This window comes from Crotalus tigris, unplaced genomic scaffold (genome assembly GCF_016545835.1).
Source record: "Crotalus tigris isolate CLP2741 ecotype Arizona unplaced genomic scaffold, ASM1654583v1 scf7180000017668.6805642782:7212621, whole genome shotgun sequence".
In the NCBI taxonomy this organism is placed as follows: Eukaryota; Metazoa; Chordata; class Lepidosauria; order Squamata; family Viperidae; genus Crotalus; species Crotalus tigris.
In genome coordinates, this window is record NW_024096554.1 from 959,864 (window position 1) to 983,541 (window position 23,678).

Consider the following 23,678-nt stretch of genomic DNA (forward strand, 5'->3'; position numbering starts at 1 on the left):
GATTAGCTTATTTCTTTAAACATTTGTTGATTTACCTTTAAATGTTTTATGGGGAATTAACAAGAGGGCATAGAGAATTTTTTGGGGGGTAGGTGTGCCTAGTGCTGAAAACTATTTAAAAAAAATTCTCCTGAAAACTGTTTTTAAAAAATCGGCCTCCTGTCATTGTATTTTATTTCTCTTTTTAAAAGCAGCCATTAGTTGTTTCCTCCAATTGTACATTTTTGTTAATTAAAAATTAGAGGGAGGAACTTTCCAACACAACCAGAAGTTTTATATTGAATTTCACAATTGAGACCTAGAAATACATTTTTTAACTTTTGGCATGCATCAACCGTCTGGTATCTGCTACCCTTACAGGAAAGTGTCTCTCAAATTGTTCCATAGTGTCCTGACTTACCCCTGTTCTTTCAGTTGCTGCATGTTAGCTGGAGGCCTTTTTCTACAGAATGCAGATACAGCAGAAATTCCCAAAACAAGTGATATTTTGATAACTCCACAACCACAGATCTATGTGACAACATGTAAGGAAAGACAAACAAACATTGAAGAAGAACTTTGGGTACTCTCTGTGCTTAAAGAAATATCAGCATAGGGCAGTGCATATTTTATGAATGTTTTAGAAGATGGTTCAGAACTTTGTGCAATACAAGTTCTGTCTCTTGTTAAAGCAGCCAAATTTTTTTTTTCAGCTTTCTACAGGTGACGGGAAAAAAGAGATGCAGCTGCTTTAATTAATTGATTCACTTGTCAGTCTTTTCAGGATCCTGCAGAATTAGTTTAATTTAGCTTACTTTAATTAAGAGAGGTGTTGCATTTGCATGAGTTCCAAGGCACTTAGTCCTTATCATTTTTGAACCATGCATAGATAGAGTATCTGCTATATATCTTACCTTTCTTCATTGTGTTTATTGTGATATTATTGTATGTGTTCTGCTTGTTTGTTTGTTTTAATCTTGAGAACTGCCAGGATCAGTGCCACAGAATTTTGTTTCTTTTAGAGGAGGGAATATATGTAGTCACTGAGCCCAAAAGTCTGTTGCTAAGTGAGACAGTTTTTAAGGGAGTTTTGCCCCATTTTACAGCCTTTTTTGCTAGAATTGTTAAGTGAATCACTGCAGTTGTTAGTATCATGGTTGGTAAGTGAATCTGTCTTCCCTATTGACTTTGCTTGTCAAAAGGTTGCAAAAGGTGATCACATGTCCCCAGGATACTGCAACTATCATAAATATGAGTCAATTGCCAAGCATCTGGATTTTGATCACATGATCATGGAGATGCTGCAACGGTCGTAAGTGTGCAAAACAGGTCATAAGTCACTTTTTCAGTGCCTTTGTAGCTTTGGTCACTAAATGAACTATTATAAGTCAAGGATTACCTGCAGTGTATTTAAAAACAAACATTGAAAGCACAAATGGCTCAACAGATCAAATTCCCAAAGAATTGTTTAAACCCCCTTCAAAACAATTTCCCTTTGGTCAGATAATTCAGTATAGAAACATTTCTTGCTACCTCTAACACTCTCAAAACCTCTCTTTTAAAAATACATTCTCATCCATTCCCAGGTACAGGTAGTTAAATGGTAACTGGGACCAGATTTTCCATCGCTAAGCTATGCAGTCATAAAGGACAATATCATGTAACTGCATTGCTTAGTGATGACAATCCCAACACTCCCCATTGCCTTCTTTAAGCAAGGATTCTGGGTCATTAAGCAAGTCCCAGTAGCCTTGTAGACAGGTAAAATGTGAAGTATGTTGGGACTGAACGTTGCAGCTGCTGGGCAAAGGAGGGTGCACAAACAGCCTGCGAGGTGTAGTGTGAGCGTGGCAAAGTCGGAGTTGGCTGCTTCCACGTGGGAGAGAGTGCAAGCAACTTACTAAAACAACTTGCAACATTCTCTGCTGGCTTCCCCATTGATTTTACTTAAGGGAAGCCGGAAGGTAAGGTTGCAGATGGTAATCCCGTGACTATGGGATGCTGCAACCATTGTGTGAGCCAACCTCCAATGTTTGCATGACAGCAAGGGTGTTATAATAAATGGAATTTTGAGGACCAGTTGCGAGTCTCCTTTTTTAGCACCACTGTAATTTTGAACTGCATGAATAGTCATTAAGTGAGGACTGTCTGCATAGAATCAAATGGGTAATAAGTCATGCTATTCCCCCATACACTTTCCCTTTGAATCGGAGTAATAGCACACTTAATTTGTATTAACTAATTTGTATTCGTTAACCATTCCCAAGCCTCACCCTTCAAGTCAGCAGCAACATTTTTTTTTCCACAGTTTTTTAGAGTACTGCTTTGGAGAACTGCCTCCAGGAAAATTGGCAGGAAGGATAGGGAAAAAATTACCTCCACTTGGGACACATGAGACAAGAAAGAACCCCAAGGATGGTTTTCCCAGAAGTTGCTCTTCAAAGCACCCTATTAGGTAAAGCAGGAGTAAAACTTTAACCCCTCTTAATTGATAGCCTTGTAATAGAACTCTGAAAATCCCAATTATAGATGTTTAACAGCTTCATAATAATGCCACTGTATTATCTACATCTAAAAATATAGCCTGTTAGTTTATCACAAATGTGCTTTCATTCACTAAATTGAAAGCTTCACTGTGTCAAAACTGCCAAATGTACACTTTCATATTAGCATTATGAAACTTAAATTATTACCATGAACCTGAGTCAGTCAGTGTCATGAAATTAATAATGCTTTATTCATCAGTACCCCAAGGAGGGCCCAAGGAATTTGGGAATTTGCCCTATGGAACCAGTTATGCAATCCTTGTCCATTTCTAAATCCACCAGCTAGGAAGTCCAGTAGTGCTTAATCCAAAGGAATTCTGATATTTTGTGTGTGTGTGTGTGTGTGTGTGTGTGTGTAGAACTGATTGTTGAACAGCTTTATCATTTTAATATGGTTTTTGTAGATGCTGTTGCTGTTGCTATTCAGCTACAATTTGCTTGCTTGCTTAAACATTTGGCTTTAATATTTCCTTCAAGGCAGAAATTCTAACAGGAATTGCGGTTGGTAATGCTGGAGATGCTGGACAAGTCGGAATTAAATTGTTAGAGAGAGGCTGTAGGACTGCCGTCGTAACTTTGGGACCAGGGGGTTGTGTGATAGTCTCCAAAGAGGAACCAACCCCAAATCATATTCCTGTCAGGAAGATCTCTGCTGTGGATACTACGGTATGCATTATATTTTAAGTCTCATTTTTTGAGCACTAAAAACCCTCAATAATGAATGAAATCTTTGGGTGATAATGCATGGCTGCTTTTTTGTGGCTTTCTCTACCTAAGACCCTCCCCTGATGAGTGGGAAAGCCCCCATTTTTTAGCCTTTTGGAAGGCCATCAGGACCCTGCTTTTTACCCAGTTTCTGAGATAGAATGAGTACATCTGAAGTTGGTTGTGGGGAGGGGGGAATATTGTGGGGAAATATTTGAGGTGCTGTGGTTTGGGTTTATGGCTTTTATTGTTCTGAGTTACTGAGTTACTGTTCTAAGCCACCCTAAGATGTGTTTTAAATGAGTGGCAGTACAATTTTTTTTAAAAATTACATATATATATATATATATATATATATATATATATATATATATATATATATATATATAAATAAATAAATAAATAAAATCATCATCATCAAACTGTGGCCATTCTAGTCTATTATACAATGAATGTGAGTTCACCCAAGGTTTATAGGCTGATGTTCTTTTGATAGGGCAGAAAGCAGCATGTACCAATTATGTTATTTTAGGCTTCCTTCATCTTTCTGTCTCTTCTGTATTGCAACAGTAATGTTCTTATTACTTGTGCAAGATGGCGACATAATCCCTCAGCACCTTTACTTCAGGTACCTACTCTCCTGTCTGGAAAAAGAAGGGAGACGCCCAGTAGTTTTCTGTCTCCCCCAAACTGAATAACTGGTTGTGTCCTCACATGCCTGAAGTGTATGTGCTTGCAGAACCTATGACTTTGTAGAGCTTAAGAAGTATCTGGTACTCAACTTCCACAGGGCATAGTTAAATATCAGAAAAAGTGTGCCATACCAAATTAGTTTTCTTGTAATTTATACGGCCATTAACTTGAGCATTCTTATACTGGAGAACTTGGGGTTCTCTGTCCTCCAAATTTTTTTCCTGTTTATAATCCCAAGTGATGACTGAAGGGTAGAATGTTATAATTATTAGTAACAGCCCCAAAGGACAGTAGTTAAGTTCCTGATAGCTAATTTATCTCACCCACATTCACTATGCTGGGATATCTTGTACTGTTTTTTTTTTCCCCTGATGTAAACGCAGAACATTTCTGGTGATGTTGCTGACAGCACTCCATGTACCAACTATACATTTTAGGTGCCTGATGTCGTCATTAATTGTTTTCCTCCAGCAATTGTAACTTTTTGTTAGAGGCTAAGCACAGTGCTATTATGTACCTAAACAAGAATAACTGGTTTAATTCAGGGAAAAGCAGATTTGATCAGAAGCAAACAAATCTGTGTTGATATTGTTTAATTGTACATCAGTTTGTGCCCAAGTAGGTAAAATACATTTTTCTCAGGGAAACAGCCTTAACCCCAAATGCCCAACAGCAGACTTTAACGGCAGAGTCCTAAGGACAGAGAATCTATGCAACTCTGTGCATAGAATTTTCTGAGCATTTTCTGTCTGAAATTGTCAACTTCCAAGTTTGAAATAGCAGCTCATGAGTTCCATGCTGACATAAACTAAAATTGAGTAAGTTCTGTTTGCAGGTTCTTTCTTTAGGCAACTGCTTCGTACATTGGTTTGGAGGGGACTGCCCTTAACCTTGCCTTTCCTCTATCATTATAGCTGATTGGATATTTTTATTATTATTATTATCCTGCCAAGATGGTAGTTTCCCTGTGTTTCTGCATGTTTTTCACTCCTCATGGTCAGCATGGAAACTAACTTACAGATTTGATTGTGACCTTATTTATATGATTGTTTATCATTTTCTTACTCAAAGACGTGCAGAGTTGTTTCATGATATTTTCTAAACTGAGTGGAGAATTAAAATCCCTGGAAATTACTCTCTGGAAACCATATTTTAAAATTTTGAATGTGACCTGCTTGCCCCAGGAATGAAGGTTAAGTATTTTAATATGCTAAGAAACATTTTCTTTTTTGCACATACCAGGATTGTCCCAGCATTGAAAATCAGATCCAGAGTCTGATTTCAGACTGAGCTTAGGTTAATGTGAAGTGCTTCTGTTTGAGGTTGCAAATGAATGTTCCTATTGTTTGGTTAAGCAATATACCTTTTTATCGTTGCTATTTTAACAGGCAGTTTTCTTTTCCTTTTTTTCCTTTTCTTTTCAGTAAAGTGATATTCTTTCACACTTTTTAACCCATAAGAATTCTCACTGGTTAAGCTAGGAGTTTTCATAGCTAGATTTTTACTGATTAGATAACAATGGAGGGATGTAATGAAACAATTTGGCAGCGTAGTCATCCAACAGAATTACATGAATACCTTGCTTTAGTGGCAGGCGGTCAAGAAAAATGTAAATGCTACTTCTACTGATAATATTCAACATTGACTGCTTAGTGCCCACTTTTGTTTACAAGTAAAGCTAATTAATTCCATAGATATCACACCAAATTATTAAATGTTTGTTATTAAATGTTTGTTATTAAATGTTATTAAATTATTAAATGTACCTCAGAATATTTTTAAAGCTAAAAGAAACTACTGTAAACCTCAACTTGTTTTGCTAACCGTAGTCTGAGCTTATTTTAGCCTATATCTGTATTAAGAAATGATTATCTGATCAAATCCAAGTGTCCATCTGGTAGAAAAGATTACTTCTAACAATGGGCAGCCAGCTTTCTTGGGAAAAACCCACAAATGGATCATAAGGGCACTAATCCACCCATTTTCTTTGTTTCAGCATCTGAATTTTAGATATACTTTCAATATTAGTTGAAGTCTTTGGACAAGTGTCCTTCAGTTATGCAGTTACCACTATCTCTCCACTTTGTGATTATGTAAATACTTTCCTACTGTACTCTCTCTGAACTTGGGAGAAGCAGCAAAATTATGCTTCAGTTATTACTGGTTAGCTCAGAAAGACTCACTGTATTGGTAGCAATAAAGGGAGAGTAGCAAGACTAGGGTATTCCAAGGTTTTGGCCTTTAGCAGGTGCTGCTGGTGTCAACTGCAATGATGTCTCTGTAACCATACAATATTGAGGTTGTTATGAAAAGCAGATCAACAAAGCATAGGTTTAAATGGAATCCATTAAATGGTTGACATTTGATTATATGCATGAATGTGCAAATGTGTGTACATGACAGAAGGTGGCAGCACCTAAATTACCTTGGCTAATCCCAGAATGCTAATCAAGGGTGGACCTAGTTGGTAATAGGAAATGCAGTGACTATAGGCTAGACTGAGAATTTAGAAAAGTGCCAGAAGGCAGCAGCAAGCCACAGTCATGTTGCTACCTAGGAAAACTAATATTTAGATTTATGAGAACCATTGCATCCAGATCATTGGAGATAGTAGTAAAGGAAGTGCAAAGCATTGCATGCATGATCATTCCATACATAGAACATCTAGTTTTCAGGTGACATAGCTCTGGATCAAAGCACATGTTTGGTCAAGGACTATTGTCAGTTTGGTGATAAACAAATAAAAATAAACATCCTGAGCAGAAATGTTCCAAAGTGGAGAAAATAGGAAAAAGGCAAGACCATCAACCATGTGCAGCTGCTAAGGGGGAAAGTGGAACAGTATGGGGAAGACTGATGAGAGGAGCACACATGAACTTAAGCAGGCCATTCAAAAAAAGGAGGAGAAATGGGGTCAAGGCAAATAGCCCCGTAAGATCCTCCTCGCTTTTCTTTCATCTAAAATATGGAACAATAAAGATAACTCGGGTTTTATTTGGCTGAATCTTGACTAACCTGGAGTAGTTCAATTTAATTTCTGAATGACAGTGTATTTGTTTCATGCCAGAAATAAAACATAGTTTTTGTTTCACGTTTGCCTAGTAATAGTTCTAGTGTACAGTCTACTAGTTAGCCCACTTTTAGTTTTTTTCATTGATTTGTTTACTTATTTACAGAATTTAAATGCTACTCCAAAATCACAACTCTCTTAAGATGGACAGAAAGTGGCCTTCTCAAAATACATAATAATACAATATAAACTAATAGGCTTCCCTCCCATTATCAAGGGACTAAATAATTGACAATCCATTTAAAATTTAGCTTATGTGAGGATTGAGAAATCTTCTGGAAGCAATCCTATAGAGCCTTCAGAGGAGTAAAGTACATAGACTTTTTTAATAAATACATTTAGATTGAGAATCGTTTTTTCATTCAGAACAAGCAGCCTTGATAGGTAGATAGGTACCTACAGGTGAGAGGCATGATCCCATGGGTGTTCCTTCTATTTGTTTGTATTTTTGTCCGTTATAGATGAAGTATGTGTTGGATAGGCAGTGGTTAGTCAGATCTAGAATGTGTTTGGGGGGGTTATATTTGTTTTAGATAGCTGTCAAGGCTTCTTTGGCACTTGGGTGAAGAGGGATATGACATCGAAGCTCACGAGTAGGTCGCTGGGCTGTAAGTTTTGTTTCTTTATGATCTCTATGAACTGGAATGAGTTTTTTACGTGGGATGTGATGGCTTCTGCATAGGGTTGTAGTTGTTTAGCGAGAAATTTGGCTAGGTTTTGTAGAGGTGAGCCTATGGAGCTGACTATGGGTCTAAGTGGGGTTCCTTCTTTGTGTATCTTGGGGAGACCATAGAGCTTAGGGCATCTGGATGATTTCTCTCTGGGAATGATGTACATATACATATATACACATACACATCATCATCATCATCATAAAGTTGGAAGAGACCTTGGAGGTCATTTGGTCCAACCCCCTGCTCAGGCAGGAAACCCTGTACCATTTCAGACACATGGCCATCTTGTCTCTTCTTAAAAACTTCCAGTGTTGGAGCATTCACCAGGTTGTTCCACTGGTTAATTGTTCTAACTGTCAGGAAGTTTCTCCTTAGTTCTAGGTTGCTTCTCTCCGTGATTAGTTTCCATCCGTTGCTTCTTGTCCTGCCTTCAGGCGACTTGGAAAATAGCTTCACTCCCTCTTCTTTGTGGCAGCCCTTGAGATACTGGAACACTGCTATCATGTCCCCCCTTGTTCTTCTCTTCATTAAACTAGACATACCCAATTCCAGCAGCCGTTCCTTATATGCTTTAGCCTCCAGTCCCTAATCATCTTTGTTGCTGTTCTCTGTACTCTTTCTAGAGTCTCAACATCTTTTTTACATCGTGGTGACCAAAACTGGATGCAGTATTCCAAGTGTGCCCTTACCAAGGCATTGTAAAGTGGTATTAATACTTCACAGGATCTTGATTCTATCCCTCTGTTAATGCAGCCTAGTACTGTGTTGGCCTTTTTGGCAGCTGCAGCACACTGCTGGCTCATATTTAAATGATTGTCCACTAGGACTCCGAGGTCCCTCTCACAGTTATTACTATTGAACAAGGTACCCCCTATACTATACCTGTACATTTGGTTTTTCTTGCCTAAATGTAGAACCTTACTTTTTTCACCATTGAATTTCATTTTGTTAGATAGCGCCCAGTGTTCAAGTCTGTCCAAATCCTCCTGTATCTTAAGCCTGTCTTCTGGAGTGTTGGCTATTCCTGCCAGCTTGGTGTCATCTGCAAATTTGATGATTTCCCCATCTATCTCCTCGTCCAAATCGTTGATAAAGAGGTTGAAGAGCACTGGGCCCATACACACACACACACACACACACACACACACACACACACACACACACACACACATATTGAATCTTCTCCCTATATAGCAAGCAGTAATTGCACAAACACCAAAGTGAAATATTATCAAATCTTGTCATCCAACAGCTGACTCTATTACTTGCAAAGTAGTATGGTGGATTAGAATAAAATGTATATGTCCTAGATGTTAAGAAAAAAACACATATATAGTAGTAGGTGTGTGTGTGTGTGTCTGTCTGTCTGTCTGTGTGTAGTATATACTATATAGTGGGTTTTGGGTCAGCAGTTTTGAGCTCTCATTAGGTCTAACCTTACGTTATTATAAAACATAGGCTGCTGTTTTTAAAACATGCAGAATTATTTTTCTGTAAACATTTTGTTCTTTACAATATTGTTATGAGCTTATAAATCAACAATTCATTCATTAAAACAACCAACAGTAACAAGTTTCAATCATCCAGAAGCGTCTATCCTTTTCTGGTTCATCATCACAAACTCTAAATGATGAATGGATGGATGGCCATATACAAAAAGTGATAATCAATATATATTTTATTAAAAGTAAAAAACATAAGAATAGAACTTATTAACTGTTCAGTATATTTAGAACATGAAGCTGCAATTTTCTATCCACTTCTCATTGAATTCAGTAGAATTTCCTTTGGCTAATCACACTTAAACTTACAAAGAAGGTCATCTTGTTAAAAAGAGTAGGAATTTCTCTTGAGAAAACATGTAGAAGCTTGTGTTGCACTTTTAGTAATTACTATGTAAAATTAAAATTAATTCACAGAATTAAAATGTTTTCCTGGGAACTCAACTACTATGTCTTCCCTTGACTTTTTTTCCCCTAAACAATATTTCCCTCTGCTTTAAAATAACATATAATACACAGGTGTATATTTAAGTTGGTTTAGAAGATAATGGCTTCTTAAATATGAAAATACCTGCTCTTCAGCTACTCTTACGCCAACCTGAGCGTTGCAACAAGTCCAAAATGCCTTCTGTCTAATTGCCTTCTGTCTGAAGTGTTGAACGATCACTTCAATAGGGCGTGTGTAATGCGGCTAGAATACTGAGTTTTCTGCATAATTCCCCATGTTTCCTTTTTTAGAGCAAGATGCCAGAGTTTAATTGTTTGTTATCAAAAAATTAAGTGACCTATGCTTCCTCTGCATCATAGCTGTGCATGACTACTGTTGGTTTTTTAGCTTTCTTTCTTTATTATGTTGAAAAAAATAAAAGAAGCAATATAGCAACAATAAATGCAAGGAAACAGAAACATTCCCAATGATTATTTTCCAGCATCAGTTTTACAATATTGTTATGAAAAAGGGGTTTTGAGTGTAGAATATCTTCCCAAGCGAGTTTCTTTTTGCTTCCTTTTAAACAGGCTCTTAAAGCTGTTTTATTCTGAAAGATTTTTTTTCCCCTTGTTATCTGTATTATTGAGAATGAGTCTTGTGTTGTTTTGTCATAGTTTACTTCTAGTTCTTTTTTTCCAGTTTTTGGACTTATTATTTTATTTAACAGTTATGTTGGATCTTATCATAGAAAACTGAATGTAAATATCCAATAAAAAGAACCTTAGTGCCTGTAAAAATTAATCCCTGTCAGCTGGTGGAATTAATAAGTTGGTTCATTTATTTCTGGGTTCACCTAAGATACTGAGTCATAAATCATGATTTATAAACCGCAATGGCTGAGTTCATACAAGATAAGCTATTATGGTTTAGCACAATATGTAAATCCATATGGACTTTATGAAAATTTTCATGGCTTGCACTTAGATGTCCACTAGACAAATTGTGATTTGATAAGTTTGGACTTTGAGTTACTAGGTGATCACTGTCTATTTCAGCTCAACACTATTATGCTTTTGTGCTTCTTATTGCCCAATCTTTGTTGCTCAATGTTCTATCTCCCTTTCCACTGATAAACAGTTCCTTAGAACAAAATTCGTACAGTAGTGTTTGTTTGCTTTTAACACGCAAGATTTTTCTTACCAGATCCATTTCCTATTTAGGCATGTACCTTGACACCACACATCCTTTTTCAGCCTCTTCTATGGTCATTGATTATATTCTTGAAAGTATTTCCAAATTCTGGCCTAACCCTACACCAGGAAAGCTCACTTGGGACTGGAACAAAATGGAATCTTATCAATATACCCAAAAGCCAGGCCTTTCTTAAAAGCATCCATTCTTTGTTTCCTGGCTTTGTGGCCTAACGGCAATGACTTTAAAAAACTATAAATAATGAGCTCAATCCAATGACTAATTACCGAAAACTCTGTGCATCAGCAGAAGTGGAACCTGTGGTTACTATCAAATGCCTTAGCTATTCAATAATATCCCTTGGTGTTTTCTATCCTTTTTGGAGAGTTTCTTTGGTTTTAGTTAACCTTTTGACAGTGAAACAGCAGCTGCTAGGAAATGAAGCCATTGGCAAAGAGAGTGCTGAGGGCAACTTCTTCAGCTCACCAAGAAGTGAGGACAGACTAAAGTTCAGCTTTTCCTGGATATGGCTAGTAGCATAATAGCAAAATATGGTATTGACCACAGTGTGGGAAGCTTGTTAACAGTGGAAACTTTTAATTTGGGAGAGCAGTTGGGCTTTAATTGTGGCTAATTGCACAGAAGCATGGTGAGATGGAGGGTGTTATTGTAGAAAATTATGCCCCAGATAGTGATAATATAATAGTTGCCTTTATTTATCGGGTAGCCAAAATAACCCTGTGACTTAGCCTTCTGCTTTCTCGCCTCAAATATGCAATCCAATGAATTTTGGAAATACAAAGAGCCATACAGAATAAAATAAACCACCAGCTGCTCCAATCAGCAACTGTTATTTTTTTTTAACACTGCAGTTATTATTTGCTAAAGTTCAACTTGGCTGTGAATGTAGCATGAGCTGAAATCATTCCCTCTGACTTGTCTTGCTTTTATTCTAGACAGAGAATAGGTCACCCTAACTTCTGATCCTAATACAGACAGTTGGGGGCCTTTCCTGGTAGCATTGTTGCCCCTGTGAAAGAAACAAAGATTTGTTCATTTGCTAAAATAAATTTAGAGGGCTTTCCTCCAAGAAGTGCTCTGAATATTTGTCCTTGGGAAATAGCTTTATGAAAGCGAACTTTCCTAAGAGTCTTATCCTAATCAATGATTTGTGATTAAACATTCCACAGAATTGATGTACAGGTATAGTTACTAGTGCTGCTACAGCACCTTCCTCGGAAAAAACAACATAAAAGTGCTTCTCAGAAAATAAACATGGGTGGAGTCAGATTTCTCCGCCAACTCTGCTTGTTTCCAACCTTTTTATTTTTAGGGAAAGTTGCCCTGCAACTCCAGACACAACTGGATACCATCAGACTTTTGGAGTTCTGCCATTGTTCCTTCTCAACCTTTTAAGACCATTTTGAGAATCTTTGCTTGTCTATAATAGATACTTTGCCAAGTTTGAATTGCTTTGGCATGAAAAGATGCTTACTCAGTATTTGTCCCAGAATAGTTCTTTATCCTATCCAGATCACCAAATGACTACCATTCTGGCTTGGCTTCTCCGTTTTAGTCACAGGGACAGGATACCACATTATTGATAACAAACTGAGTGGATGCAATAATGATATTAACAATAATACACCTTAAAATATTGTTGAAATCGTTAATAAAGTTCAGCATAGATATATATATATAATAGTATCAAACATGCTGGAGCCTATGTGTGCTTCTGCTACTTTCATGTGAGAATAGCCTGAAAGGCTAATGAGTGGTATGCTTAAATGTATTTGCAGTATACTGTAGGATTTCTATTACCAGAACTAACAGATTGTTTAATAATGAGTGGAAAAATACTTCATCTGCTTCCATTTGCTGACTGCCTTGTTCTATGCATTTGCTGATTGAAAAGCATTTTATAAGTTTTGAAGCATCTGGCTACTTACTGAGATAAAAAGTATTGTTCTCCCCCATTTCCAGAAAGGAAAAATGAGGCATTGAGCGGTACATAGGAATTCTGACCCCTGAAATATCATTTCCACATAATGAAGGGAAGGTTCCTCTTTGATTCATCAGTGCACAGCCAGATATGTAACTTTATAATGCTGGATCCCATGGTCTTGTCCTGACTAGTTCTAGACATAACCATATGATTTTTTTTATAAAGACCTTTTCCCTCTCAGTTGAAATGGCTTTTTGATAATGAATGGAAATGTAATTTAAGCAAATTGAGCAAATGTAAACAGGTCTGTACGTGTACAGCTTGTGGTCTTAACATAAGGCAGCAGGAGAAGCAGAGGACCACCCAGGTCAAGGTCTGATCTTATTTCCAAATCATCCAGTTACCTAATTAAATCCCTTTCTATTCCTTGTGTTCAGGGGGGAAGAGGGCCTGCAGCTTTCCAACTTTTCTTCCAGATGGGAATGCATAATTTAATGATGATCCAGCTGTTGGAAACATGTGAATTGTGAGCAGTGTCATAAATCAAGACGTTGATGAAAATCAGTGTCTAGTCATTTTCTCCCTCTGAGTTTAAAAGAAGCCTTGCAGTTCATAATATAGCTCTGGGCCTAACACAAAACATGGTTTTCAGAATCAGAAATCCCGGTGGTAAATGCTATAATAGAAAATGTTCACAGGAATATAGAGAGTGCCCTCTGCTCATTAATGAATCAGTAGAGGTTATCATTGCATGGTGGGAATAGGAAAAGGGCTAATAGGCTGTGGGCGTAACTTCTCAGAACAGCAGGCACTTCTGTTGGACTTTTAAACGTATATTCTGCTTAATGTAACTATGACAATCTAAGTCCTAACAGACATCTGCTGTTTCATTGTGGAGTAAAAGATTGTAAAGAAGCATTTGCTAATTAGGTGTATAGGAGCTCTGTCTGACTACTTTCTTTGCCACATTTAATGACTAATGATGCTCATTTAAATCCTTAGAGAAGAGTATTTGATTATGGACCAAAGCTTGGGGTGCTGAAGGTAATGGGGTGTTAAAGCATAGGTCCAGGATTTGAATACTTGCAGGCAAACAAGTAATAGCAAAGTCTTGCCTCCCTTACTTAACTTACATGCTTGGTAATATCAATTATCAACTTATGAATTTGTTATTTTCAAATTAAATACAAAAATGAGCAGTAGCTAGAAATGGGAAAACCCCAAAGGCCTAGAATTCAAAGGTTGCCTCTTCGTAATTTTAAATGTTTATAAAACTTCAGATGCCTGAGATGGAAAATTCACCTCACCTGTGCAATCAAAATACAATAATAAATAATTGGCAATCTGCTGCCCTCTGGCTGTCTTAAATATTTCAGGTTTTAGACTGGCAGATACAAACTGAATGGCACTGCCAGGTACTTTACAATATTTTTGCTAACTTGTATTATACAATTTCCAGTATGATTTCTTTCCAATCTGCCAATGTGGCGTGCTAAGCAGAACAGCAGATTTTTAATGTGATCTGGTTGCTTCCAAACAGTTGAAGACTAATGTTTGTATTATTTACTTTCCTCAGTTTAAATACACCTTTACTTACCAGTTTAAAATGGAATTCCTATTAAACATGCCCAAAAATAGTAAAATAGTTTGTTACATGTGGGGAAATTTGACCAATTTCTTTTTCTTCTGCTCAGATGAAATAATTCATTCAAACATAGAAAAGCCTCTTTCCTCGCAAAATCAAAACTTTAAATTTCTTTACAAATGTGACTGACTGACAAAGTTCCAAATAAACTGTTAGAAATGTATAGTTGTATCTTAAGCAAAATAATTTCAAACAAGTATTTCACTGATCCCATAACATAAAAGGAAAATGAATGAGTTTGCTTGGAACTTTAAAAAAAAACATTTGTGACAATTTAGGCCATGTCACAAAATGTATTATTTACTAGTTATTGATCTGAGGAATAAAGTGTCTAGCTGTAGAATTCATTGAAAGGATAGGAAAAAATATAATGGAAATCTGAAAATCATAAGAGATACAGAATCCAATAATAATAATAAAAAGAAGTAATTTATTCACAATGTCACTCTGAAAAAATTAAGAGATCCCTTCCCTCCACCAAAAGAACTATAATATTTTACTAGAAGGCTACCAAATTAAAATATAAAAGAACACAAACCATGTCAAAAAAATCTTATAACAAAAAGAGAATATTTTGCTGGAAGTATTAAACCTGACTTTAATATTTTGTGGGAATACATTAGAACACAAAATCAGCAGAGAAATGGTTGGATCATTAAATGACTAATGATGAAAGGAGATAGCAAAAAATAATAATTTTAGTGAGTTTCTCTTAGAGTTTTCCAGAGATCTGCTTTAGGACAGATACAATTTAATATTCTTAAATGATTTAGAATGAGAGATGAGTAACATCATAGCCAGGCTTGTTACCAAATTATTCAGGTCACCTGATTACGGAGCAACATAAGGATTTTACTTTTACATCAGTTCTTACTTAATAAACCTATATTCATGACACTTTTTTGCTCATGTTCCATGCAGTTGGGGTAGGGGTGATTTGAAAGAACCTGTTATGCATATTTAGGACATTAATTATTCAGGAGTTCAAATCATGTTGAGCATCAACATTTGTAGAGCAATTATTTTTGATCAGTCCGGAGGGAGAAAACAGATTTGTTCTCCCCTCCCCTTCCTAGATATAATCGTATGAGAAGACAATGGCTAAAAATTATTTATTTTTATTTATTATTAAATTATTTGCCACCTATTAGGAAATCCCCAACTGGTTATATATTGAATGAATTTCAAATTGCTTAGGGCAAGTGAAAGATGCTGTTATTGTATTGGGTACTTGATGAAAACATGAACTTCTTGTATGACTACAGTTTTTTTAAGAAGGCAGCTCATAAAGTTTATTGAAAATTTAAACAGAGCTACAAGAATGTTCTGGGTAAATCTGTGGTATAATTAAAAACACTGAAAAGGACATCAAAAAGAATCAGAAGGTTAAAGTACTTCCTTCTTGGCACATCATTATTTAGAACAATGGTTCTCAACCTGTGGGTCGGGACCCCATTTGGGGTCAAACAACCATTTCACGGGGGTCGCCAAACAATGCAGTCCGCCATATTTTTTTTCCTTTTCCTTAGCTATGCTACTTCCTTTTATTCTATTGGCTTTTGAAAGCCAATAGAATAGACTCTCTTGAATAGAGTCTAATTCTATTGGCTTTCAAAAGCCAATAGGAATTGTCCAGGCTGTCTCTGCCCTGCTGAGCCCGCCAAAAGTCCCATTCTGCAAATGGTGCTGCACCAGGTGAGTAGTCCTCGACTTAACGACCGGTTGAGTAGTCCTTGACTTACGACCGGTTGGGGGTCGCGGCATTAAAAAGGTTGAGAACTATTGATTTAGAATGAAGAATATTACTGAAATAAATGAAACAAATGGCGAATGTTATGTTATAAAATTGTACAGTTGTAGTCTCCCTTGTAATACAGAATACTAAATAAAATTCTTAATTAATTAGAAAATTTGGTACTACAAGATAATTTGGTTTGATTAGATACCAATATCTGTATCAATAGTTTCACCACAACAACCATCGGAAACTGCCTTCTATTTTTTTTAAAGTTTTATTAGTTTATAATATACGATACAATCAAAATACAAAGTGAGGTAAGAAAGAAAAAAAGGGGAAAAAGGCATTGACATCCGACTTCCTTTGGTGCAATAGAGCAGGGCTTTTCAACCTTTTCACCCATTATACTGCTTTTAGGATATGGCAAGGTGTCAAAAACTTGATGACCCCCCACCCCCCAAAAACGAAAAAAGTGATAAAGTACAGATAGTCCTCGACTTACAACAGTTCGCTTAGTGACTTTTCGAAGTTACAATGGCACTGAAAAAAGTGCCCCCCAAGCTACAGCCGAGCAAGACACCTGCCTGTAGCGCTCTTCCTCCTGTCCGAGGTTTTCATTGTTGTGAGCATTTCTTTTGAGGATTGTCAGTGGGGGTGGGGTGGGGGGTGTTTGATTTTTATTCCCCCCGTCTGCTGGGTGGTTGCAGCAGGTTTTGGTCATTTCACATTACCCTGGGACACTGTGACTGTCATAAATATGAATCAGTTGCCAAGCATCTGAATGTAAATCACAAGACCCTGGAGATGCTGCAACATTCCAGCTAATAGGCACTTCTTCTGGGCTCACCAGAAGCACCAGGATCAGTGCTGCTTTCCCATTGATTGGTGCTTCTTCAGGGCTCAACAGAAGCACCAGGATCAGCGCTGAGCTCCAGCTGGAGCCTGGCACTGATCCTGGCGCTTCCGCTGAGCACTGACAGCCCTGCAACTCTAGCTGTCTCTCTCTTAGGCTTGTGCAGTGCTGCCACCGGTTCAGCTCATTCCTCTTCCCCGTTACCACTTTTCTAGGATGGTGGCGTACCACCTGCCTGGTGCCAATGTGCCACAGGTGGTATCCGTACCGCTGGTTGAAAAGCCTTGCAATAGAGTATCAACTTCAAACCTCAACATTTTACTTTTACAAAATAACTATTTTACAAAATAACTAGCTATTTCAATAACATCAAATCTATCTAATTGGTAAAGCCCACAATCAAAATTTCATTTTCCCCCCCATGAAACCTGCCTTCTAGATTAAATGTACTACCCCCTTTTTTTAAGGCAGAAAAGTTCGAATGACATTCAAGAATACATTGGTTATGAGATAAATATCATTAGTCTCTTGAAATGAAAATTAAACTTATAATCATTAAAGTTTCAGATGGTTAAAAGTAAAGGACTTCCCCTGCAAAATTACATTTAAATTAAAAAGCTGCATCCTTTGTTTTTTCCAAAAACACATAAAGCAAAATTCATGAAAATCAGTCCATCGTGTTTAGAAATTCTTGTTAAACATTGCCCAATTGGAAATAGCAAATATCTACATAATGAAATACTATTGCTTAGTTCCAATCAGTTCTGATAGTTGGGAAATGACGTACAACAGTTTGCACAACATCAGGCCCACAGATGGTATTTTATGAATAATAGCAGTGTTCTTCGCTCTGTGTTAGCAGAATTATTTTCCATAGCAGATGATAACTGATCTACTTATTTATTTAATCTATTTTTTCTATTTCTATGCTACCTCTCAAAGCCCTGTACATTTCATTTTCCTTAATAAAACATTATTCCACCTTCAATTTGATGCTACATGCAAAACATCATGGAGCACAAAATAATTCTGCCAGAGCTAGGAACTATAAGTCTATGCTTTGAAGTGTGACCCTTAAAATTGGTGCAAGAGAAATGTTGTGGTAATCCTTTAAAAATCACCAGGGCGTGTCATTCTGGATTTTGACAACTAGCAGTTTGCATGACATACTCATTTTATTACTCTACCTATTTTCAACTCTGTCCAGAAATCGGTCTATTGCCTATCTGACTGGTGACTGACTCAATGGACTTCAAAAATATATATTATGGAGATGACAAGAATTAACAAGTTCCAGAACTTTGTGAGCTATATGTCCAAGGAGAGATTTATACTGCTGGGTTTTTTTTTATAAAATAAACCACAAACTAGACAACTTTCAAAAGTCTCCTAGCTTTTGATCTTGAATGGTTTTGTTCAGTAAGATATTTTCAAATAGGGAAAAAAATCATTTATAAAGCAGACACTTTATCTGCCTTCATCTTTCAGGAATGTATGAGGCTAACACTAAGCACCATTTAATCATGTGCAAATGACCTATCAGGAAATCAGCCAGGAAATGGATCTAGATTCCTGAGCACTGATGCAAAGTATTGCATGGGTATGCTTCTCTAACAACACCATTGTTATATTTGAATTAAATAATACTTACTGGAGACACCAAGGGTTACATATGTGATTGCTTAGCTATGGATTTTTAACAAGATTCAAAACAGCAGTCTTTTCTGCTCAAGAGCTTTCTTCACAACATCCAGCTGGGTAAGAATGTAAAATAGTAGAATCTTTTTTCCCAGCTTCTTGGGAGTTGTTTGCCTGTGAAAAAGTCCTGTTTTAATTCTCTAACCACATAACTGAAGTTTTCTTCAATGGACCATTTGCATATCAATTGTGTTTTTTTCTTCCCAGTTTGGAACTATCTGCTTGATAGGTCTGCACAATCCATTCCTGTCTGTATTGCTGGATATCATTTAGCCATCTTTCCCAATTATTGCCCACAGAAGCTGTTGTACTTCGCTTTCCAGCATTTCTGACAATTGATCATACTAACTTGGAATTGTAAATTTTGCAGATCAACATTTGAGAACATAAATCTATGTATTTTTGTAATATTAATGACGTGCCAAAAGTCAGCTGGGGTTTTCAAATCAGGCTCAGATTTATAGGCATTATATCTTGTCATTTGCATTACTCATGGAAAACATTATCTCAAAACCAGATTTTTCTGCTGCTTTGCCATCCGCAGTGATGAGGCCTGTGTCTTGTGCTCATTTTGCTTTGTCATTTCCCTACTACATAGCTTTTTTGAAAACTACCATCACGTTAGTGTTTCACATGTAAAATAATCTTAACTGTAGATCCTGTGCAGAGCTTTCCTGTCTAAATGCATATCACATCTGGAGGCAGTTGCCATTTTATAGATGGAGAAGTTGTAATAATCATAGAAGATTTTCTGTTTATCTACCAGTATTTGGATATTTTTATAACTTCTCAGGCATTCCTAAGATAGCTCTTAAAATATTATAAAATTTAGTATCCTATTATGAATTCTTTTTTCTAAATTAATAATTAAGTAACCCCTGATGCATAAATCATTTCCGAAAATCTTTGCCAAGAAAATTACACACTTACCCAGATACTCTCCGAGAATTCGACACAACTGAAAGAAAAATATTGTATAAACATATTTATCATTGTAATGTGATTTTTTTTGCAACCTTCTGACAAGCAAAGTCAGTGGGGAAGCCAGATTCACTTAACAACCGTGTTACTAACAACTGCAGTGATTCACTTACCAACTGTGCCAAGAAAGGTCATAAAATAAAACTCACTTAACTGTCTTGCTTCGCAATAGAAATTTTGGGCTCAATTGTGGTCATAAGTCAAGGACTACCTAAAAAACAAACCAGAGGTTTAAAAAAAGGCTGATAGTTGAATAGAAGAGTAGAAAGCATAGATATAGGAGGTAAAGAATATGTTCCACATGTATGGGGCTATAGTAACTAAGTTCACTGGAAATTATAACTGGAGGCCACTAACCTGAATAAAGCTTGACAACTCCATTTTCCAGGGAAAATGAGAAGCACAATATCAGGGTTGATAAAGTAATGAAGAAATTGTGTACTATATACAAATCAAGCCAACAAATACAGCTTTTTCTGATATGAAAGAAGGACTTAAATATTTAAGTCTCACCAAAACCTAAAGTAGCAATACTTCTGGTTTTAGGGTTTTAGCTACATGAAGGATATAGAATACCATGAGTCAGATGTGAACTTTTCAAGAAAATGGAAGTATAAATTCTCTGAAAAGGAAACATAATTCTGAATGTTGCTGATATTTTGCAGAAATGTAAAATTCTAATAGCCATAGATGGATGCAGCTTCTATTAACTATAGAAGTCTGTGGCTTAACTGTGCATGCAAAGGAATATCCCAGAGTCTTGTTTGGATAAGTAAAGTACCTTCTAAAAACAGGCTACAATAAGTTCATTACATTTAACATTTCCTATGTGCGCCTTTCTTTTCCAACTCTTGAGAGGCAAATAGCTTCTGCACACAAAATATACAATTCTCCAGCACTGGAGATGGAGAATCCACCAATGGGTTTAGACCAGTGGTTCTCAACCTGTGGGTCGGGACCCCATTTGGGGTCGAACGACCATTTCACGGGGTCGCCAAACAACGCAGTCCATTTTCCCCCCTTTTCCTTAGCTGTGCTACTCCCTTTTATTCTATTGGCTTTTGAAAGTCAATAGAATAGACTCTCTTGAATAGAGTCTAATTCTATTGGCTTTCAAAAGCCAATAGGAATTATCCAGGGTGTCTCTGCCCTGCTGAGCCCGCCAAAAGTCCCATTCTGCAAACGGTGCTGCACCAGTTGAGTAGTCCTCGACTTACGACCAGTTGAGTAGTCCTCGACTTACGACCAGTTGGGGGTCGCAGCATTAAAAAGGTTGAGAACCACTGGTTTAGACTGTATTCCTGCCCAATCAGATCAAGTCAGCCAAAGTTGCCATGCCCATCCTGGACCATAGAAATCCCAGTCTTGACTTGATCTTGCCCAGGACAGACGTGCAATTTTGGCTCTTGGGCAGGTACAGTCTTCATTGGTGGATTTTCCTTTCCCCAGTAGCTGTGTAGTTAGCTTAATTTGATTTTACTTTTGCAGAATTTACCCACTCCTTTCCCATTCAGGAACTTGGATTTTGTTCCCAATTTCCCCTATTTGGGGAGTAATACACCTAGCTTGGGTTAAGGAAGGGGCTCCTTCCTTCCCCCCCCAACCTTTCTCAATTCCCTGAATAGTCTGGGGACTAACGGCTATTAGCCCCAATCAGCTAAGGAATTAGCAAACTTCCATCGTAGCTTGTGGCTGCAGCTCTGGTGACCGTTTACACAGAGGAGGCTTACAGGCCAAAAATCCTTCCAAGTGCACTAGAGCACCTTCCGAGCTCGTTCGGGGCCCGTAGGAGTTGTGCAGGCAGATCTATTCCAGCCGAACAATTTCGGCTCCGGCTTCTCTTTTCATTACGATCGCCCATTTTTTGCTTCGGGAGGGGGTGCGCACGCACAATCGCAGCACCGATCAGCTGTTAAGCAGCTGTTCGGCAGGACTAAAACAGCCATTTTTCTCCCCTTTTCGATACCGGCCGCACTCCTCTTCCAGGCTGAGTTCTTGGATCGGACAGGCCTCTGTGAGTCTGCCCTCACATGTGGCCACCATTTTGGACCGCGTGGTCAGTCAAACTTGCCTTTTCAAATTCAGGGGTTTCAGGAGGAAGGGGATCCTTCCTTCTCAACACTGAAAACTAAATTCAGAGAGTGGGCTCTCGCTGGGGGGGGGGGAGGTATTCAAAGATAAGTGGGCAGCTAGATTTGGTGTCTCCTGGTTTCTACATTGTCAATATCCATACAATTTGGCTCAATCCGGATTCCAGGCACCCCTAGTAGTGTGTCTATCCTTATCCGTGTAACAGCTATACTTGGATTCCAGGTGCCCCCAGTAGTGTGCCTGTCCTTATCCACAGTATTTAAGCCCGGATTCCAGACGCCCCCAGTAGTGTCTGTCCTTATCCGTGCACAGCCATAGTTGGATTCCAGGCGTCCCCAGTCATGCGCCTGCTCTTATCCACGCAGAGGCTGTACCCGGGTTGCAGACGTCCCCTGTAGTGTGTCTGTCCTTACCCAGTGTGTAATACTCTCCAGATACCAGGAGCCCCCTATTGTGTTCCTGTGCTATCAAAGAATGGAGGACTCTGCCCTTGCCTCAAGCGGCGTCTTGCCATCCTCATTGGGTCTACCTGGTCTGGAGGGCGTTGATAAGACAGTTGCCAAAACCAAGATCAGATCTACCACCAAAACTTCCAAAAGAACAGACAAACAGGCCAACCGGAGACACCAAGCCTTAGAAAAGGAGTTTTCCAAGGCGCAGAAAAAAGCCAGGTTGGAGACATCCCAGACGGAAGGGTTGGCTCTTGACTTACCCCTGGGGGCTCCAACCTCCCCTCTGGGGATTTTGTCAACGGGGGAATCCTTACATTCCCCTGCGCAGTGCGGGACAGGCGAGTTTCTCCCCATTTCCCAATCCACTACTGCACGGGTTCCTCAGGGGACTCCCGAGGCCACATTCACCCCTATTGCGGCAGGACTCCGGCCTAGCGAGCTGGTCTCCTTCCCCACGGAGGACCGCCTAGCCTTACTGATCGCGCAAGCAGTAGACCGAGCCCTTGATGCCAGGGACAGGCTTCCAGACCAGTGACATTCCCCGTCCTATACAACAATCGGTGACTGAGACCTATTATAATCCTTCCTCCCCATCTGGGTCATCAGTTTCTGAGGGTTCTTGCTTCCACCAGCCTGGCACAGACCAGGAGATTCCAATGTCTGAAGAGGAGGAAACTCCTCCAGAGGCTCCTTCATTCAGCAGCCTCTTCAATCCTTCGTTCTTTGTCACCTTACTACGTAAGGCCACATCTACTGCCCATCTTGGGCCAGAGCCTTCATCAACAACGACCCCCGGTCCCCCAGACTCGGAGGCACACCCGAACTTCATCGAATTGGTGGCGGCTCAGCACCGCATCCCTTGCCTTTCTCTGTTTCTGAATGCGATCCGGAAACAGTGGACATCTTCGGCTTCTCTTCCCCTCCCAGGTAACACTGACAAAAAATTGTACAATGTTGCCAAGGATATGGAGGTACCAACCGTGGACGAACCTTTAGGTCCCCTAGTATTGGCCACCGCCATTTCCGAGGATGTCTCTGAGGCCCTCAAAGCTGAGGATCGCAAGTGCGAACCCACCTATCGTAGAACGCACCAAGCGGCCACTTGGGCGAACAGGGCCACAACCTCCGCCTCATTTTTCAACACGTCCGCCCTCCGCTGGCTCCGGCAACTTCAAGCCCAGATTCCAGCGGAGGATATCCGTACACACCAGGACCTTAGCAAAATGGTAGCAGCCACCGAGTATGCATCAGACGCAACCCTCCAAGCCACCAGATTCTCATCCAGGGCTATGGTGTCCAGTATCACTGGTCGCCGTATGCTTTGGTTGAAACACTGGCAAGCAGACGTTAAGTCTAAGTGGAAGCTGGCGGTTGCTCCATATCAGGGGGGGAAATTGTTTGGAGATGCCCTAAATCCCTACCTAACAGAAAATAAGGATAAACGCAAGGTCCTTAATTACCTCCTCAAAACATCAGACAAACGCT

At 38.6% G+C, this 23,678-nt stretch overlaps 1 protein-coding gene across 2 annotated transcripts in view; it reads left to right on the forward strand.

Moving 5' to 3' along the window:
• RBKS (ribokinase) overlaps positions 1–23,678 on the forward strand; it is a 71,678-nt gene that overhangs the window by 43,690 nt on the left and 4,310 nt on the right. For both annotated transcript variants that reach the window (XM_039337063.1, XM_039337064.1), the window contains exon 7: positions 3,003–3,191. In XM_039337063.1, the coding sequence (XP_039192997.1) occupies positions 3,003–3,191 (189 nt within the window). The remainder of the gene's footprint in view (positions 1–3,002; positions 3,192–23,678) is intronic.